Source organism: Leucopleurus acutus (assembly GCF_964270905.1).
Source record: "Leucopleurus acutus genome assembly, chromosome: 6".
Taxonomy (NCBI): Eukaryota; Metazoa; Chordata; class Mammalia; order Artiodactyla; family Delphinidae; genus Leucopleurus; species Leucopleurus acutus.
This window is the reverse complement of record NC_139149.1, coordinates 76,436,384-76,452,749: the sequence shown is the minus strand read 5'-3', so window position 1 is coordinate 76,452,749 and position 16,366 is coordinate 76,436,384. Positions and strand designations below refer to the sequence as shown.

Here is a 16,366-nt window from a genome sequence, read left to right as displayed (position 1 = left end):
ACTAAATTTTGTTAAATGTAAGGTAAATCCATTTTAATAATTTTCTTACATTTTTAAAAGATATTTTCTCAACCAAATGTTTTTACTTCTTTTCTCCCTATTTTGAAAAGATTCACTTTAAGTGGGTTTGGGGGGTACCAATTATCTAAGGAAAATTGGGGGCCTCTGTAAAATCTTTGATTCATCTCCCTAACTAGCAGGCATATGCACTGAGGGCAGGGTCTTAGATCACACTTTATTAGTATCCTCTAGATAGCTCATCAAATATAGAACCGAACAGAGAGTGGGGACTCACAAATTCAATAAATGTGACAACGAATGACCTCATGATTGATTGGCTCACATGTACATTTTGCCGTTGAAGAATGGCACTTTTTCCGTTATCAACCCTGACCCCAAATGAGCTGGTATTTGTTCTTCTTAAAATTGTACGTTGAAGGCCTTTTACAAACTTCCTGCTGAAAGCACTTTCAAAGGCTGGATACGTTTAAAACCAATTCAAGCATGTAAAGTCGTTTTAGGAAATAAGCCCCAAGTCCCAAGGGCTTAGCTGAGGAGGGCCACATTTTAGAACAGGTGTGCCACTTCACTGAGCAGGAATTTGGAAATGTCAAAACATTAGAAGCACTTCAGAAACTCCAGCTCAACCTGCCTGAGAGTCACACTTCTGGGCACGTGTCAATAAATGCCTTGCAGAGATGGGCATCTGAGAAAATCTCTCAGCCCTGATTCAAAATTAGTTAAAACAAATCAGCATGGTAAGTTCTTAAAGAAACCATAATTTTCTTTTCTTTTTTTTTTTGGCTTTTCCTATGTCAATTTTACTTCTCAAAAGAAACTCTATTTTTAAAGTGGTCATTCAAAAAATTTCCATCTATTACGTGATAACTGTAACAGCTTCGCATGTCTTAACATCCCTGAATTTCAATCTCTTTCATCTTATCTTGCATCACCAATTGCAAGAGTAAGAACTGGGCTGTTTTCCTTGTCATTATGTTACTTCTATCCCTTTGGAAATTAAAAAGTAACACTACAAACTTGACTGCAAGTACCCTTTAAACTTGGCCCCTTCCATTAGGACACCAGGCGTTCTGCAGCCCATCAGTCTGTTCTAGGGCAAAGGCAAACAATACTTTCCGTTCGAATAACTTGTATCCAGGAAAAAAACAAACAAACAAACAGGCACTCTGTAGCATACGCAGCATAGCAGCCAGAGAAAAGTTTACTAGCTTTAGCCAATTGGAGACTGTGGAGCTGGGCCAAATTAGCGTGTTCTTCTCCGCCTCTAGATGAAGTCATGAGTGAAATATGACATTGAACTTATTTTTAAAAGGGAAGAGGCACAGGAAAGAAAAGCTAAACTGCAGGAAAGTGACCTGTGCCGAGGAGTACACGGTTAGGAAGTGTGTGCATGCCTCTAAACCCTGAGTGGTTCTCAGTTCTGTATCCTTCGCCTCCCACTGGGTGGAGTAGGTCTTTTAAGAGCAGCTGGAATGCAGTTTCCCTCATCAGTGTAGCCAGTTGTTGCCTGTCTGAACCTCTGCCAGTCCCAGAGAGCGGTGCTCTGAGCTCAAACCAGAGGGCCACGCTCTGCACCCCTGTCCACCGTCTTTCTCGCCGGAGCCAGAAGAACGTTCCCACCTGTCCAGCTATGGGGGAGGACGCTGCGCAAGCCGAAAAGTTCCAGCACCCGGGTCCTGACATGCGGCAGGAGAAGCCGGGCAGCTCCAGCCCGGTGCCCTCCTCCACGCCAAGCCCCAGCCTGAACCCGGGGAGCACGGAGGAGGCCATCCGGGACAACTCACAGGTGAACGCCGTCACAGTACTCACGCTTCTGGACAAGCTGGTGAACATGCTGGACGCCGTGCAGGAAAACCAGCACAAGATGGAGCAGCGGCAGATAAGCCTGGAGGGCTCCGTGAAGGGCATCCAGAACGACCTCACCAAGCTCTCCAAGTACCAGGCCTCCACCAGCAACACGGTGAGCAAGCTGCTGGAGAAGTCCCGCAAGGTCAGCGCCCACACGCGCGTCGTCAGGGAGCGCTTGGAGAGGCAGTGCGCGCAAGTGAAGCGGCTAGAGAACAACCACGCCCAGCTCCTCAGGCGCAACCATTTCAAGGTGCTCATCTTCCAGGTCAGTGCCCCTACTCTCCGCCCACCCAGCTGGGACTCCGCATCCATGATCTCAGTCGCCTGGCTCTCACAGCCATTTGTACATCTGTCCTGCCTGTCAGGGATCTCTCTCACACACACACACGCACACACACGAGGAACTGTCCCCGCCGCCTTCAGCAGGTGCACACACGCATACACACACGAGGCACTGTCCCCGCCGCCTTCAGCAGGTGCATGTGAAATCTACACACAGGGCTGGGAATTCCCCAGGTCACTGCAGCCTAAACCCAAGGCAGGGGCCTCAGGAGTTAGCAGGTCGGGGTCATTTGTCAGGAGCACCTCCATACAGGTTGGGAAGGTGAGCAGGTGCAGGCACACTAGTCAGATTCACTTGTCTCTTTGCATTGTGAACGTGGGGCTCTGACTGCAGCTGTTAGCTGGACAGGCAAATTAATTCACTGGCTGTTTATTAACTCTTTGTGGAAATGAGGTGATCATGTGAGTTTTCTGTTTTGTTTTTTAATCAAGTCAAATTCATAACTTTTTAAAGCCTCCCTTTGTCCAAAGGTCACCAGTTTTGGGGACTAACCAAGTATTGAAGATTGATTCCATTAGAGATGAACTAGCCTTCTACTTCTGAGACTCTTTTGGCTAAAGCAATCTTGTTGAGCTTTTTTTCTAGCAAATGCACTGAAACTATAGAGCATTACTCTACAAACACACTAGATATGCTTCTCCTTGCTCAGAGAGACCACAACTGTAAAGTAAAACAAAAGCAGTGTTATCAGTTACAGTTACAAAGGCTAGCCTAGGATATTTTCTCCTTCAAATGGTTGCCTTGGAATGAAAAGGCCACTTAATTTTTGTAATGCATCAATGATGCAATTAATGTAGCAAGAGGCTCTTTGGGGACAGGGAGATTGCGTGGGACTGTTGTTCCGCCACGTGGTGGGCGTTTGTAAATCCAAGGGCAGCCCTGCCTAACGCTGGAAGCCCTTCCGCCCAGTGGAGCCCAGCCAGCACAGAGCCCAGGAAGCAATTGCCATCCCTGCCCCAGGGCTGTCTCATTGTGACCACGTGAATAGGAGAGGATCTCAGAGCCATGGAGGGGAGAGGCTATAACCAAATGTTTGATTGTGAAAGGCACACAAGAAGAGCCTTCATCTCCCCAAAGAGATTTAGAAATTGGAACTTAAACGGAGGGAGCCTTCTTTTTCTAAATGAATCTGCTCTGCCAATTTAGAACTTAAGCCTCCTTCCTCCATAAAAGGAAAGACTCATCTCGCTGCTTTTTTGTCCCCCCCACATTGCACTTGATGTTGTAAAGCTTCAGGCAGCTGATGTCCTTCTATACCTTGCAGTCTGTTGCAGACCGGAAATTTTTTAGCTTTTAATGCAAATGGAATAGCTTTTCATGAACGAGACGAACTGAAAAGAGATATGGTAACTGCGCCTTTCTTAAGCCATATAAGATCCTAACTTTATTAGCCTAAAAGATATTATAAATCTCAACTCTCAAGGCATTTATAAATTAAACACTGATCTCCAAACAAAACCAAATATATACAGACCTGTTTAAATCTGAGTCATCAAAGGAAATTTCCCTCCTTCCAGTATGAATCAGAGAGATTCTCTCTTGTCCTGTCCCTCAGTTCAGGAGGAAAAACAAAAAAATTATTTATGTAGTAGAGGAAAATCACAGTATGTCAGGATCAGGTTTTGTTTTGTTTTGCCACGGAGGATGTTCTGTAGGTGTTGGGGAGAGGGATGGAGAAGATACGTGACTAAAAATTTCAAGAGAACTGTAAATCTGACATTTAAAAAAACAACTGTTGGGAACTTAAAGACACGGGCTGCTGCTGAAGCCCTGCCATGGTCTCCTGTTTTGTCACATTGGATTGACAGGTGTGAAATTACAGCCAGAAACGGTAGGAATTCTCCATATAGTGAGGACAAGGTGAAACAGGGGCTCAAGACCAAGGTAGAAGCTAAAAGAATCCAAAGCAATGTGTTCAGGCTCCATTCAGGGCCTCTTAGCAAGCAGCCCCCAAGGACTTTTTTGAAAGAGCAGTTTAGGAGACAGAGAATTAGAGGGGCAAGGAATTGGACCTTTCTTAAGTCATGTAATGTAAGATCTTTTATTAGCCTAAAGGATATCAGAAATATCCACTCTCAAGATGTTGCAAGATGACTATTCTGAAAAAACAAATACAAATGAAGTCCCTCAGTGGAAAAGTTGCTCTTTCTCTTGATCCTTCTTAAAGTAGGGGTTTCTAGGGTAGTAAATTATTATATCCATTATAATTATTATATTATATCCATTATGCCAATGGATATAATAATAACTTGTGTTAGAGAGTGGTCCAGTATAGGGGTTGAGAAAAGATAAATTTTGTCATACAGACACTGGTTCAAATCCTAGTTTCACCACTTGCCAGTTATGTGATCTGGTGCACATTGTGTAGCTTTTCCAAGCTTTTGTTTCCTCATCTGTACACCTTATTAATATTTGAAAGAGTAGAAGTATTTTGAGCTCTTAATAAGCCCTGCATACTCTGCTAAGTATCTTTCTGTAGTTTATCTCAACTGCACCAATTTACAGATGAGGATGCTGAGATTCAGAGATACTTATATCTTGTCTGAAACTATTTAGTAGGCAGTGGTGAAGCTGGGATTTCAACTCATATTTAATTGACTCCAAAGTGTGCGCTCTTAAACATTAATGCTTCTTCCCTCATATCTCTCTCATAGGGTGAGGAATAAATGGAATAACATATTTTAAATGGTTAGCGACTGTCGTGGTGTAAGCTCAAAGAACTGAAGCTCTTCCTGGGTGGATCTGCAATGCATTTGCATGGAGAGGAGGCTATACTTGTGCTTGGTTAGAAATATGGCTTTTTAGTAAAAACTGATCTCACCCTGCCCAGGATCTTCAAACAGCTATGCGTTTGCTTTTTTAGTTGGGATTTATTAAAAGCTAAACACACACACACACACACACACACACACACACACACATACACTCCCACTCCCTGCCATACATTGTATGATAACTACCGAGTTGAAATCAATATTACATCACTCCCAGAGCAAAGGAAAGCAAAGCCCTTTAAAAGCACAGGACTCTGCCCAAAGGGCCTACTCTAAACAGACCCTTCTAGTAGCAGCACAGTCTTCACAGTGGGGCACAGGGTAGATGTTTTCTAGACCTGCAGAGTGAGGAGGGCGGATAATGTACCAGGTGCCACTTCAGGTCTCTAAGTTGTTTGTCACTTTCAGTCCACTTGGACCCCTATGCTAGACTTTCCCTTACTAAATCCACTGGTTTTCTAGTTTAAGACAAAAAGAATTAATGTAAAAATAGTAGATTGAAGAACAAAAATCCGTCACCTGACTGGATCATATTCACTCCTATAGTGTTTAGAAGATTATGTTTCCAGTTTGTAAAGTCCTGTTGTGTTTTCCAAAATCTGCAGGTGCTTTTTGGTTGGTTGGTTGGCTGGTTGATCTACTAGATGCTAGTAACACTAGATACACATTAGCATTTTTTTTAATTCTGAAATTTGTCCTATTTAAAATATGTCATTTATTTATTTAAGTCTGTGCTAAACTTACAACATTGTTGTAGCTGTTAAGCCTCTCATGTCTTAGCAATTACTTCAAATTATAACCAGTAGAATCTAAAACTGGAGAAAATTCATCTCCTTTTGAGCAATAAAATAAATTGTAAAATCCTGGTTAAACTTAGCAGCTTCCCTTTTAATATTTTTTTTAAATAATGGCTTAAGATCAATGTTTGAATTCAAAATACTGTAACAGGAGCCAGTATAAATGAAATAAGACTCAGAGAGGTTGCTGATCAAAAAGAAAATGCTAAAGACCAATAAGACTAATTCTTTGCCTGTAAGTGCATATGTATCTTTTACTAAAAATAAAATTTGTACAAAAATCAGTGAATTTACAGTTAAGAGGAAGTTTTCTCTGTTGAGTGAAGAGACTAGAATTTCACAGGTAACTGGCACTGAGGGTGTGATGCCCACTTAAGGCCTCTTAAAGTTCTAGTAATGATTACTTGACAAAGCAGTTTCAGAATGATTTCAAATCCAGGGAACAAAATGAGAGTACTCATGGACAGTTTACACTTTCATCCACATGAAATTGTGAAACTGGGTGAAAAGAGTAGAAGTTAGATGTTTGCTGTGGCTACATTCATGGAGAATCAAGCCTATACATGTGTTCAAATATTCATCATTTGGGTTCCTTTGATGAGAACAGAATTTTAGAAAGGTGCTAAAAGTATAACATCTTCAGACTATTTTTAAATTAATTTTTTTAAAGGCTGTATTTATCCAAAGCCACTGCTCTGAAAATTGCTAAATTAGTACAGACTTAGAAGAAATGGGCATATAGATAACCACAGTCACCTTTATATGACAGCTCACGATGTTTGTATCACATTGATTAATATTCCCATAATGGGATACTGGTTTTGATGTGCTACTTTTCCGGTGCCCTTTAGTTTATGAGATAAACAAAATACTAGTTCTTATTGTTACTATTTACACTTATTGAATGTCAGCACTGCCTCAGGCACTTTAAATGAATAACATTATTGTCGGTATTTCTTCAAAAGAATCATTACTTCTCTCACATATTACAAAACGAGACTCTATCTCAGATGCAGCCCTTCCAGGTAAATGTTGCCCCTTCTGTTGTCTTGTAATCCATATCTGTTTGAATTGAACACATGAAAAGTGTTCGCCAATGCAACTCAGGTCCTATAGTTTTGATTCTTGCATGAAACAAAGCATGTTTGGCATTTGTACACTGTGAGATCACTTTTGCAATCTGTTAGACTAGTTTTCATGGGATTTAGGTTAATATCACAGAATCAAGTATTTTAGAGCTGGAAAGCACCTCAACAATCATTTAGGTTAACCTCATTTTATATCAAAGGAGCAGAGGCCCTGAGAAACAAAGTGACTAGCAAGGTTTTCATTTTATTAATAATAGAAATTATACAGTTGAATTATGAAATGAGTGAAAACAAACACTATAATCCCACTATGGCAAAGTTCATATTTACTGGGTTTTCTACAATAGCTTTTAAATAATTCAGTGTGGTTTGTTTTTTGTTTTGTTTTGTGTTTTTTGTGTGTATGCAACAAAGAACACCTAAGCAGTGTGATCTTAAAAAAGAACTGAACCCTCTATAACACTGGAAAATAATGAAACTTTTAAATCCTCGGGAATGTGAAAGACTGCTCAGGGATTATAACTAATGCATTTTATTCTTATGACTTGCTGATTCCACCAACAGCTGCCTTAGGGGTACATTTCTAATCAATGACTTTATCCACTTGGCAATCTATACCTCAGAAACACAAACTGGAGAAAACCATCAATGTGTAAAAGAGACCTATAAATCAGAATGTCAGGTGAGCACAGTTCCATTTTCATAACTAGTATTTAGAGATTATTGGATAAAACATTCCATGGACACAAATTTATGGTCCTCATATCCCTCTACGATGCCACCACATCCCTGTGGGACTGTAACAGCCTTTGTTATTTTCTTCTAACAACGGGGATGATAAGTTAGTGACAGGAGAGCAAACTGCCTGTTCAAGCTTTTAAATGACTTACTGTAGCTTCCTTTTCTAATGCTAGTCATAGAGTCTCCTTCTCTTTTAAAGTGTGTGTATCTATCTATGTGCAAAGAAGATTTGCTTCCATGAGCATCAACCCAAGAAGTACCCAGCATGTTGGCCAGTTTCTCTGTGTTGATATCTGCACGCAAGACTTGAGACTGTTAGTCACAAGAATCAGTATAAACGGCAAACAAGCGAAAGTGCAAGGAAAAAATGCCACTTTCTCAAGAGTTCTTTCCATTCCTTTTCTCTTTTATGGCGCAAGCATATCATTCATATATGTTAGAAGTGTACTGATTAATTCTCCCTTCTTTTTTTTTTTTTTGCGGTACGTGGGCCTCTCACTGTTGTGGCCTCTCCCGTTGTGGAGCACAGGCTCCGGATGCGCAGGCTCAGCGGCCATGGCTCACGGGCCCAGCCGCTCCGCGGCATGTGGGATCTTCCCGGACCGGGGCACGAACCCGTGTCCCCTGCATCGGCAGGCGGACTCTCAACCACTGCGCCACCAGGGAAGCCCTCCCTTCCTTTTAAAAACCCCTAAGGGTCCTTGTGAAAGGTCAGAACCAGGAGCAGCTGCATCAGTGGGGCTACGTACTTTTTTGAAAATAAATCTGGAGAAAGAGGCATGGACATATATACACTACCAAACGTAAAATAGATAGCTAGTGGGAAGCAGCCGCATAGCACAGGGAGATCAGCTCGGTGCTTTGTGACCACCTAGAGGGGTGGGATAGGGAGGGTGGGAGGGAGGGAGCCGCAAGAGGGAAGAGATATGGGGATATATGTATATGTATAGCTGATTCACTTTGTTACAAAGCAGAAACTGACACACCATTGTAAAGCAATTATACTCCAATAAAGATGTTAAAAAAACTTTAAAAAAAACTCTATAGGGCAAATAGTCAGCTGCAGCTGGGGGCCTCTCCTGGGTACAACTATCCAAGGAAGCAATGCAACTCACAAGGGATTCTTAATGCCATGTTAAGGAGTTACAAACCCCAAGTGGATACATGGGTAACTAGCATAGTTAAGTGGTGACGGAATTGAGGATGTATATTTGATCCTCCCCCTTGAAAGAGCCATCAGTCTTAGAATCTGTAAGAGAAAGCAGATCAAAAACATTACAACAGGAGGCTGAAGGCAGAAGAAGTATCACCTCACCTGTAGGCAGGTGAAATATCAAGTGTTTCCATAAGGTATGTGTACTTGGACTGAAGGAGGACACATGAGCAAGTAAGACTGGACACCTGGGGGACACTGCAGTTACAGAGGAGCCACTGTCTGAAGTTCAAGTTGAATTTCCACCACTATAATCGTTCCTTTATAGTCAAATGCCATGTCTACATTTTACTAAAGAATAGAGATTTTGAAGAGTGTCAGCATTTTTCTGCTTCTAAACAAACATTTTGGAAATGTAAGTCCCACATGTACTTGGACATTCACAAATTTCTATGTGAAGGGAAAGGGCTTGCTTACCTTCAGGGTAGAACTATAAGAAGTCACAAAATAAACACTGTCCAGTAGACATAACCCAAAATACTGCTTGATTAATAAAAATGACAGCAGAAGCATAGCAGTTGGCCAAAAAGGCATATCGCACTTGTTTCCAGTTGTATTAAGACACATCCAACTCATTCTGGATTATGTCTGTTCCTGCTGGGTTTATTTTCATAGTTGGCATCAAAGAGTTCTTATATAAATTTCCCCGACATTGTCTGAAAGAGCTCAATTGGGTTTCCCGCCATCTCTCGACTGCCCTCATGTATGCGGTGTGATCTACCAACAGATCACTTCTGATTCACCTGATAATGCACTTTTCCCAAACCTGTCCTCAAAGGACACATAGTGAGAGAGACAAGAGTCTAAGACTCAACAGTAACTGTGCTTTTTTAACAATAAAATTTACACTGCATTAAAAATGCAATATTATTGGTTTAATTCTTTAGGAAGTACAGTTAATATGGACATTTTTTGTTGAGGTTGAAGAAAGGGAAGTTATCAGGGTAATCAACAGTAATCAAAGGTAAACCTTTGATTAACCTGAGATTATACTACCCAAAATGTACCTCTCCTCTAGTAACCAAGGCTTATTTTTAATTTTCCGCCTGACTTTCTGCCTTCTTTACTGAGGATTTTTTTTTTTTTTTTTTTTTTTTTTTTTTGCGGTATGCAGGCCTCTCACTGTTGTGGCCTCTCCCATTGCAGAGCACAGGCTCCGGACATCCAGGCTCAGCGGCCATGGCTCACGGGCCCAGCCGCTCTGCAGCATGTGGGATCTTCCCGGACCGGGGCACGAACCCGTGTCCCCTGCATCGGCAGGCGGACTCTCAACCACTGCACCACCAGGGAAGCCCTTTACTGAGGACTTTTAATAACGTTTTACTGAGCTCTTGGTTTCTTCCTTTCCTGCAAGCAACTCCTGTCAAACCTTCCCAACTCTCTTGTCAAACCCCAGAAGTAATTTTGCTTCTGGACTAAGCATCAGAGCCCTAGCTATTTCTGCAGTCTGCCCCTCTTTTAGTAATGCTCATCCACTGAGAATAAAATCCTTCCTTAAAAATGGAAACTGCTGAGCCCCTTAGGCCTGGTTCTCCTCTTTTCCCAGTGGCAGCAGCAGTCAGCAAATGTCCTTCTAGACACAGAGCTAAGTCCATTCTTTTGCAGTGCCCGACACAGGGGCAGTCTCCACTCTAGCCACCCTCAGGGCTGTCTTAGAAAGCCTCCTCAACATGCACTCATTCAACAAATAACTGCTGAGCTGTCGGGAACTACTCTAGTCACGGGGCTTAACAGTGAACAAGAAACACAAGTTCCCACCCTCACAGGGAATACACGCCAACGAAAAAGAGGCAAGTCAAGACGTGAAGCGTGGCAGAGTTGCTCTCTGTAAAGGTCCGTGCCATAAGTTATTCGTGGGAATCCCGTGCAAATTTCAAGTTTTTACTTTATCTTTTATACTGTGTTTCTGACATTCTGTGATATTCAAAATGGGAGTAAGCTTTGGGAAACAGAATTTGGGATTTCTTAACTCTACCAAGTTTTCTATTTAACCAGACGTGCTGCTTTTTACTCTACCCAAGACTTTGTTTCTAACCAATTTATGGAACTCATACTCTGTTATGAGTATGTGTGTGTAAGCGGGGGACATGGGGCTGTATCTTTTCAGAGAGTATTGTAATTATACTATTTGGTGATTAATAAGGAGAGGGATTTTTAAGTTTCTCTATATTAAAACATTGTTCACTTAGTCTTTGTAGTGAGAAGTTGAAAGTATACAGGTATACACTTAGAACATATTTTTGATCACTACCCCAATTTTATTGACTTTTCAGTCAATCAAAATTGCAAAACAAGAAGGGAAGTTCTTACCATTAACATAAACTTTGCATGAAGTTTAGCTCCCAAATAGACTTTTTGTTTGTTTTGAGCTTTTATTTATTTAATTTATTATTATTTTTTAACACATAGACTTTTGTTGGTTTTTTTTGCAGTACGCAGGCCTCTCACTGTCGTGGCCTTTCCCGTTGCGGAGCACAGGCTCTGGCCGCGCAGGCTCAGCGGCCATGGCTCACAGGCCTAGCCGCTCCACGGCATGTGGGATCTTCCCGGACTGGGGCACGAACCCGTGTCCCCTGCATCGGCAGGCAGACTCTCAACCACTGCACCACCAGGGAAGCCCTTTTTAACACACAGACTTTTAAATTCACTAAATCCAGTTATTTTTCAAACTGAAAGTTTACTGGGCAGTCCACAATATAATCAGGTAACATTGAGGCTCTGCTTGAAGCCCGGCTGGCAGTGGGCTCTGGAGCCTGGCCCACCTTGGCATTCTTGCAGAACTCCTAATACCCTTGGGAGTGCAGTTTGAAAGCTGCTAATCTGGGTCAAATCCTCTTGTTCACATTTGGAAGACACTGAGACACAAGGAGATTAAGTTATTTGCTGAAGGCCTCAGAGCCATTGAGCAGTACAGAAAGAACTGAGACTCAGGCCTCCTGTCACACGTTCTTTCCACTGTGCCATTTCTTCCAATGAAAATGTGAAGGCACTTTGCTAGCTGGCTCTCATTTTCCTGTATTTAAAGAAAAATATAAAAATCCAAGGGATTCCTATGCTGTGTCACCCAAGTCTGTCTGAGTTCAGATCTCCCTCCTTCGCTACTCTGGAGAACCAGCCCCCTTGCACTCTCTGGAGGCAAGTTTTCAGGCTCTGCTCCCTAAGGCACAGGGAGAGGCAGATCATTGTACACCCAGAAGCTGGAGAAAGAGGTGTGCTGGGAATAAGGGGAGGGGGCACAGATTCCTGAGTTTCCCTCTTCACTCTTCACCCTAGGTGGAGGCTGAAGTACTCCTGCCCAAGGAAGCCCTATTTAACAGAGAGGCTTGATAAGCTACGCCTGGCAGCATGATTCCCCCTTACTACTCCAGAAATGGCCGTAGTATACCATCTCTCCTTATAATGCCCACAAAGGACATTCTAAACACAAGGCTTCGTGAGTGGGTCCCCAGTAAGGCTGGCCCTTGCTTCTCTTACTCCAAAATTAGGTCATTAGAAAAATTAGTATGCATTTTTAAACAGATACCAAGGTTGACCATGCCTTTACTTTTGACTTCTACTTGGGGAGGGAACCTGATAGAGGTTTTACCTGGTGCCTGACACTTAAGGAAAAGATGGGGCAGGGGAGAGAACTGGGAAGTCTTCATCTTTTATCTTCTAACTTGACCTCCAGGCCCTTTTGCAGTGGGATTTTGGCAGGAATAGAGTCTGAGGTTACGAGAGAGAGGCCCTCTGGGTCCACAGTAACTTACTTTAGCTCCTTTATCTAGGCAGCTTCCTTGTCTTGTCTGACCCACAGCCCACTTCCCTCCCTGCCTGTCACTGATAGAGCCCTTGCCAGATGCCCTCATAATATTCCCAACAGGCAGCCGTTGGCCTTATCCAGCCTAAGCGGAATGACTTGATCAGTTTAGAATTAACTTTTCATATTCTAGAAAACTAAAGCCACAGACCTTTGGTTTCTGTCATGCCAAAAACACATACCCAGAAATTACAGCAGTTCAGGACTATTTGTGAAATGTGTTATTAACATGAAATTTACATTGTCCGTCTTTTCAGGAAGAAAATGAGATCCCTGCCAGTGTGTTTGTGAAAGAGCCAGCTTCCAGCCTAGCGGAAGGGAAGGAAGAGGAGCATGCTGATGAGAACAAGTCCCTGGAGGAAACTCTGCACACAGTGGACCTCTCGTCCGATGATGAATTGCCCCATGACGAGGAGGCCCTGGAAGACAGTGCAGAGGAAAAGATGGAAGAAAGCCGGGCAGAGAAAATAAAAAGATCCAGTCTCCGGAAAGTGGATAGCCTCAAGAAAGCATTTTCTCGCCAGAACATCGAGAAAAAGATGAACAAGCTGGGGACAAAGATCGTATCTGCAGAGAGGAGAGAGAAGATTAAGAAATCTCTCACTTCCAATCACCAGAAAACATCCTCAGGGAAAAGCTCCCCCTTCAAGGTCTCTCCCCTCACTTTCGGTCGAAAGAAAGTCCGAGAGGGAGAAAGCCCTGCAGAAAATGAGACCAAGTCAGAAGACATGCCTAGCAGTGAGGTGCCGAATGACCACGAGGAGAGCTCATTTGCGGAGCGTCTTTCGGAAGCATCCCTCACCAGTGTACTGGTGGAAGGGAAGAGCATGGAGGGGGATGCTGGGAGGGCGGCCTCAAGAGGGAGTGACTCGGCCATGGACAGCAACATCGACTTGACTATTGTGGAAGATGAAGAAGAAGAGTCGGTGGCCTTGGAACAGGCACAGCAGGTGTGCTATGATGGAGGCTACGTGCTAACCTCCCACGAGGCAGAGCGCTCAGATAAGGAGCCGGTGCAGCCAGCTGTGCTCCAGGTGGACCAGACCGCCTAAAGGCACAGTGCTCTGTGCCCAGCCTGTGCTTTCAGTTAAGTGGGTAACCAGAGCCTAGAAACAAACTCCTGTACATCTCCAGCACTCCCCACTCACACCGTGTTACTGTCCAGGTAGTCATCATTTACTACACAGTAGGCGCACACACACGTGCCCAAGATTTACTATGAAGGCAACCTGTCAGGGTCTACACTTCTAATTTACTCTTAGGTTCCATTTCTGTAGTTCTCCAAGACTGCCCAGAAGAAGAAATGCAGCAGTCAAAAATCACTGATCAATTTGGCTAAGTCAGAAACATCAGAGGCTACGTAAGATACTAATCATGAAATCTGATTCATTTTTTGTCATTCCATAAGCTTGCTGAATAAGTGTACCACTAATATATTGAATTTCCATAGAATTCTGTGAATCTTTATTCTTTAAGTGTGTGATATATAATATACATATGTATTTAAGCTAAAGAGATAACTACTTTATATTTCAAGAAGAAAATACTTTTCTTAAAAGGTAGAAGAGAAAGTTGGCTATTGACTTAGTAGAAAACATTGTTTATTGAAAATGAAGGAGAAATTGAAAGACTATAATGTTCAGCTAATGAAGTAAGATATGTAGAAAAGTTGGGACTATTAGAAAAAGAAAACTAAGGAGAAGTTGGAAAATAAAAGAAACAGGAAACAAAGAATGGCAAAGAGAATGAAGACAGAGAAAAAAGCATGTGCTCAAAAGTAAAATATTTACGATATTAGCTCAAGTATTTACTCACATAACAATGCTGAAGAAATTCATTTATCCTAGAATCATATGCTATATCTTCACAATATTTTTATTCTCTAATATTTTCAAATAATCTAAAAAAACATTTTACTGTGTTAAAGCTGCATTTTTTTCCTTAATAAAAGACATTACAAATATTTCCCTAAGGAAGTTCAAAAAGATGTCTCTTTAACATTGGAATGAACATAAATCTTCAAAATTAATTAATACATACTGCCTTTTGTAGGAAGTTGGATTGTACTATTCTTTAATGTTTTCCAAATTTGAAATAATTCTTACACTTCAAATGATGTAATGTACGTTTGTAACATGTTAGAATCAACAGGTTTGGGAAGGGAAAGAGTCAAGTTTTCCTTTTTTGTACATAACGGTAATTTCATTCTAGGTCATATTTTATTTATATATTAATTTCACAGAATATTAATATGTTTCTTAAAGCATGCTAGTGTTTATGTGTATGTGTACATTTACTCAGACAGGGTAATTTTTACTACTGCCTAACATTATACTAAAATATTGCTTTATTTTTAATTACAGAATGGTAATGTTTTGAGAAAACTATTACAGTTTAAAGACAGTTGTACCAGAGAGCAAATTCCCTACCTTTAGTATGTACCACTCATTATAACTAACCTTACAAATACAGCTAATCTAAAACAGTATTAACAAACTATGCTTTGCCTTACAAAAGGGATAGGATTAACAAATGTATTGATGGCATAACTGATACAGCTGTGTCCTTATTTTGCAATAATGTACCCCAAATATTAGATTGTTGAACAATGGCTGTGTTAAAGGAGAATAAATAAACCAAAAACTAAAAAGTACATAACAATGTCAGTTTCTCGGCAGAAAACTTTAAAAACAACAGAAAGAACTGATTATTAAACTCTCCTCCAAATGTAGCCATAATGTTGATTTTTTATTCTTGATTTCCCCTATTAACTCTGCTTTCTTTTTTCCCCAATCTCATTTAGAAATCCAAGTCTCATTCTTCAAGTTTAACTTTCTTGACATCACCTTACCAGCTCTGGAGAGCATCTGAATTTACTGTGGCAGCTTGATGAATCTGATAGTTCCATCTACATTTTTATTATTTTGTACCAGACCTTAAAATACCTTAAATAGCCCTGCAAACATGAATGTATTGAACCGTATGTTCAGTTTATTCACACAGATACACCTTTGTCTTCTGCAGTGCCATCCAGTTGGTAGAAGACTAAATTTCACTCAGGGCCCTGAACATGCCTGTTTAACCTTTCCAAAGTTGCTGTTACTTTTTTGCAGCCAAGGAGTTGGGCCATCCAGAGCTAATGCAAGGTTTACATTTCCTTTTCAAAAATGCTTATGTTATTTGTTCCTAGAAACTATCTAAAAAGGCATCTTTTTAGATTTGACTGACAGACATTTATTCTCTGTTCCTCATTTGAAACATTAAAATCCTAACCAATGGAACAGAGAATTAAGCCAGCTAATTGTTGGAAAACACATACTGTAGGGATTAGAGAGAGCAGCAGTTGTGGAAATGAAAACTAGTTATTCTGTTTATTGTTGAAATATTTGCATACTGGTGAGGCTACAAAGTCCCCAGTCTTCTTCATACCCACCCAATAACCCATTCCTAACTTTATGTGCCTGGAGCTCAAGAACTGGATTAGTTTTCCCCCAAAGATTATACATTAATAAGCACTGAGATCGTTATCTTAGAAATATAATTCAGGAACAAGAAGTGTCTATTACACAGAAATAGAGCAACAATGTCATTTTTCCATGAGATTTTATTTTTAAAATATATAGACATATATATTTCAACAGGAATATTTTCTTCTTTCTCCTTCCATTTACGAATCTAGTACATGGTTGAATTTCTTTTTATACGTGAAAATAAAAGACCCACACTAAGGCCAGTTCTGCAC

At 41.3% G+C, this 16,366-nt stretch overlaps 1 protein-coding gene across 1 annotated transcript; it reads left to right on the top strand.

Annotated features, from left to right (window-relative positions):
• The first annotated feature begins 1,471 nt into the window (after positions 1–1,471).
• CAVIN2 (caveolae associated protein 2) lies at positions 1,472–15,320 on the top strand. Its single transcript, XM_082840981.1, has 2 exons — positions 1,472–2,134; positions 12,882–15,320. The coding sequence occupies exons 1-2, from the start codon at positions 1,652–1,654 to the stop codon at positions 13,674–13,676; spliced, it is 1,278 nt and encodes a 425-aa protein (XP_082697107.1). The 5' UTR covers positions 1,472–1,651; the 3' UTR covers positions 13,677–15,320.
• The last annotated feature ends 1,046 nt before the right edge of the window (positions 15,321–16,366 follow it).

Bases quoted from the DNA above. Each gene is read 5' to 3' on its own strand.
- CAVIN2 (XM_082840981.1), top strand. From the start codon at position 1,652: ATGGGGGAGGACGCTGCGCAAGCCGAAAAGTTCCAGCACCCGGGTCCT. The intron at 2,135-12,881 runs GTCAGTGCCCCT...CCGTCTTTTCAG, and splicing joins TCAAGGTGCTCATCTTCCAG to GAAGAAAATGAGATCCCTGC.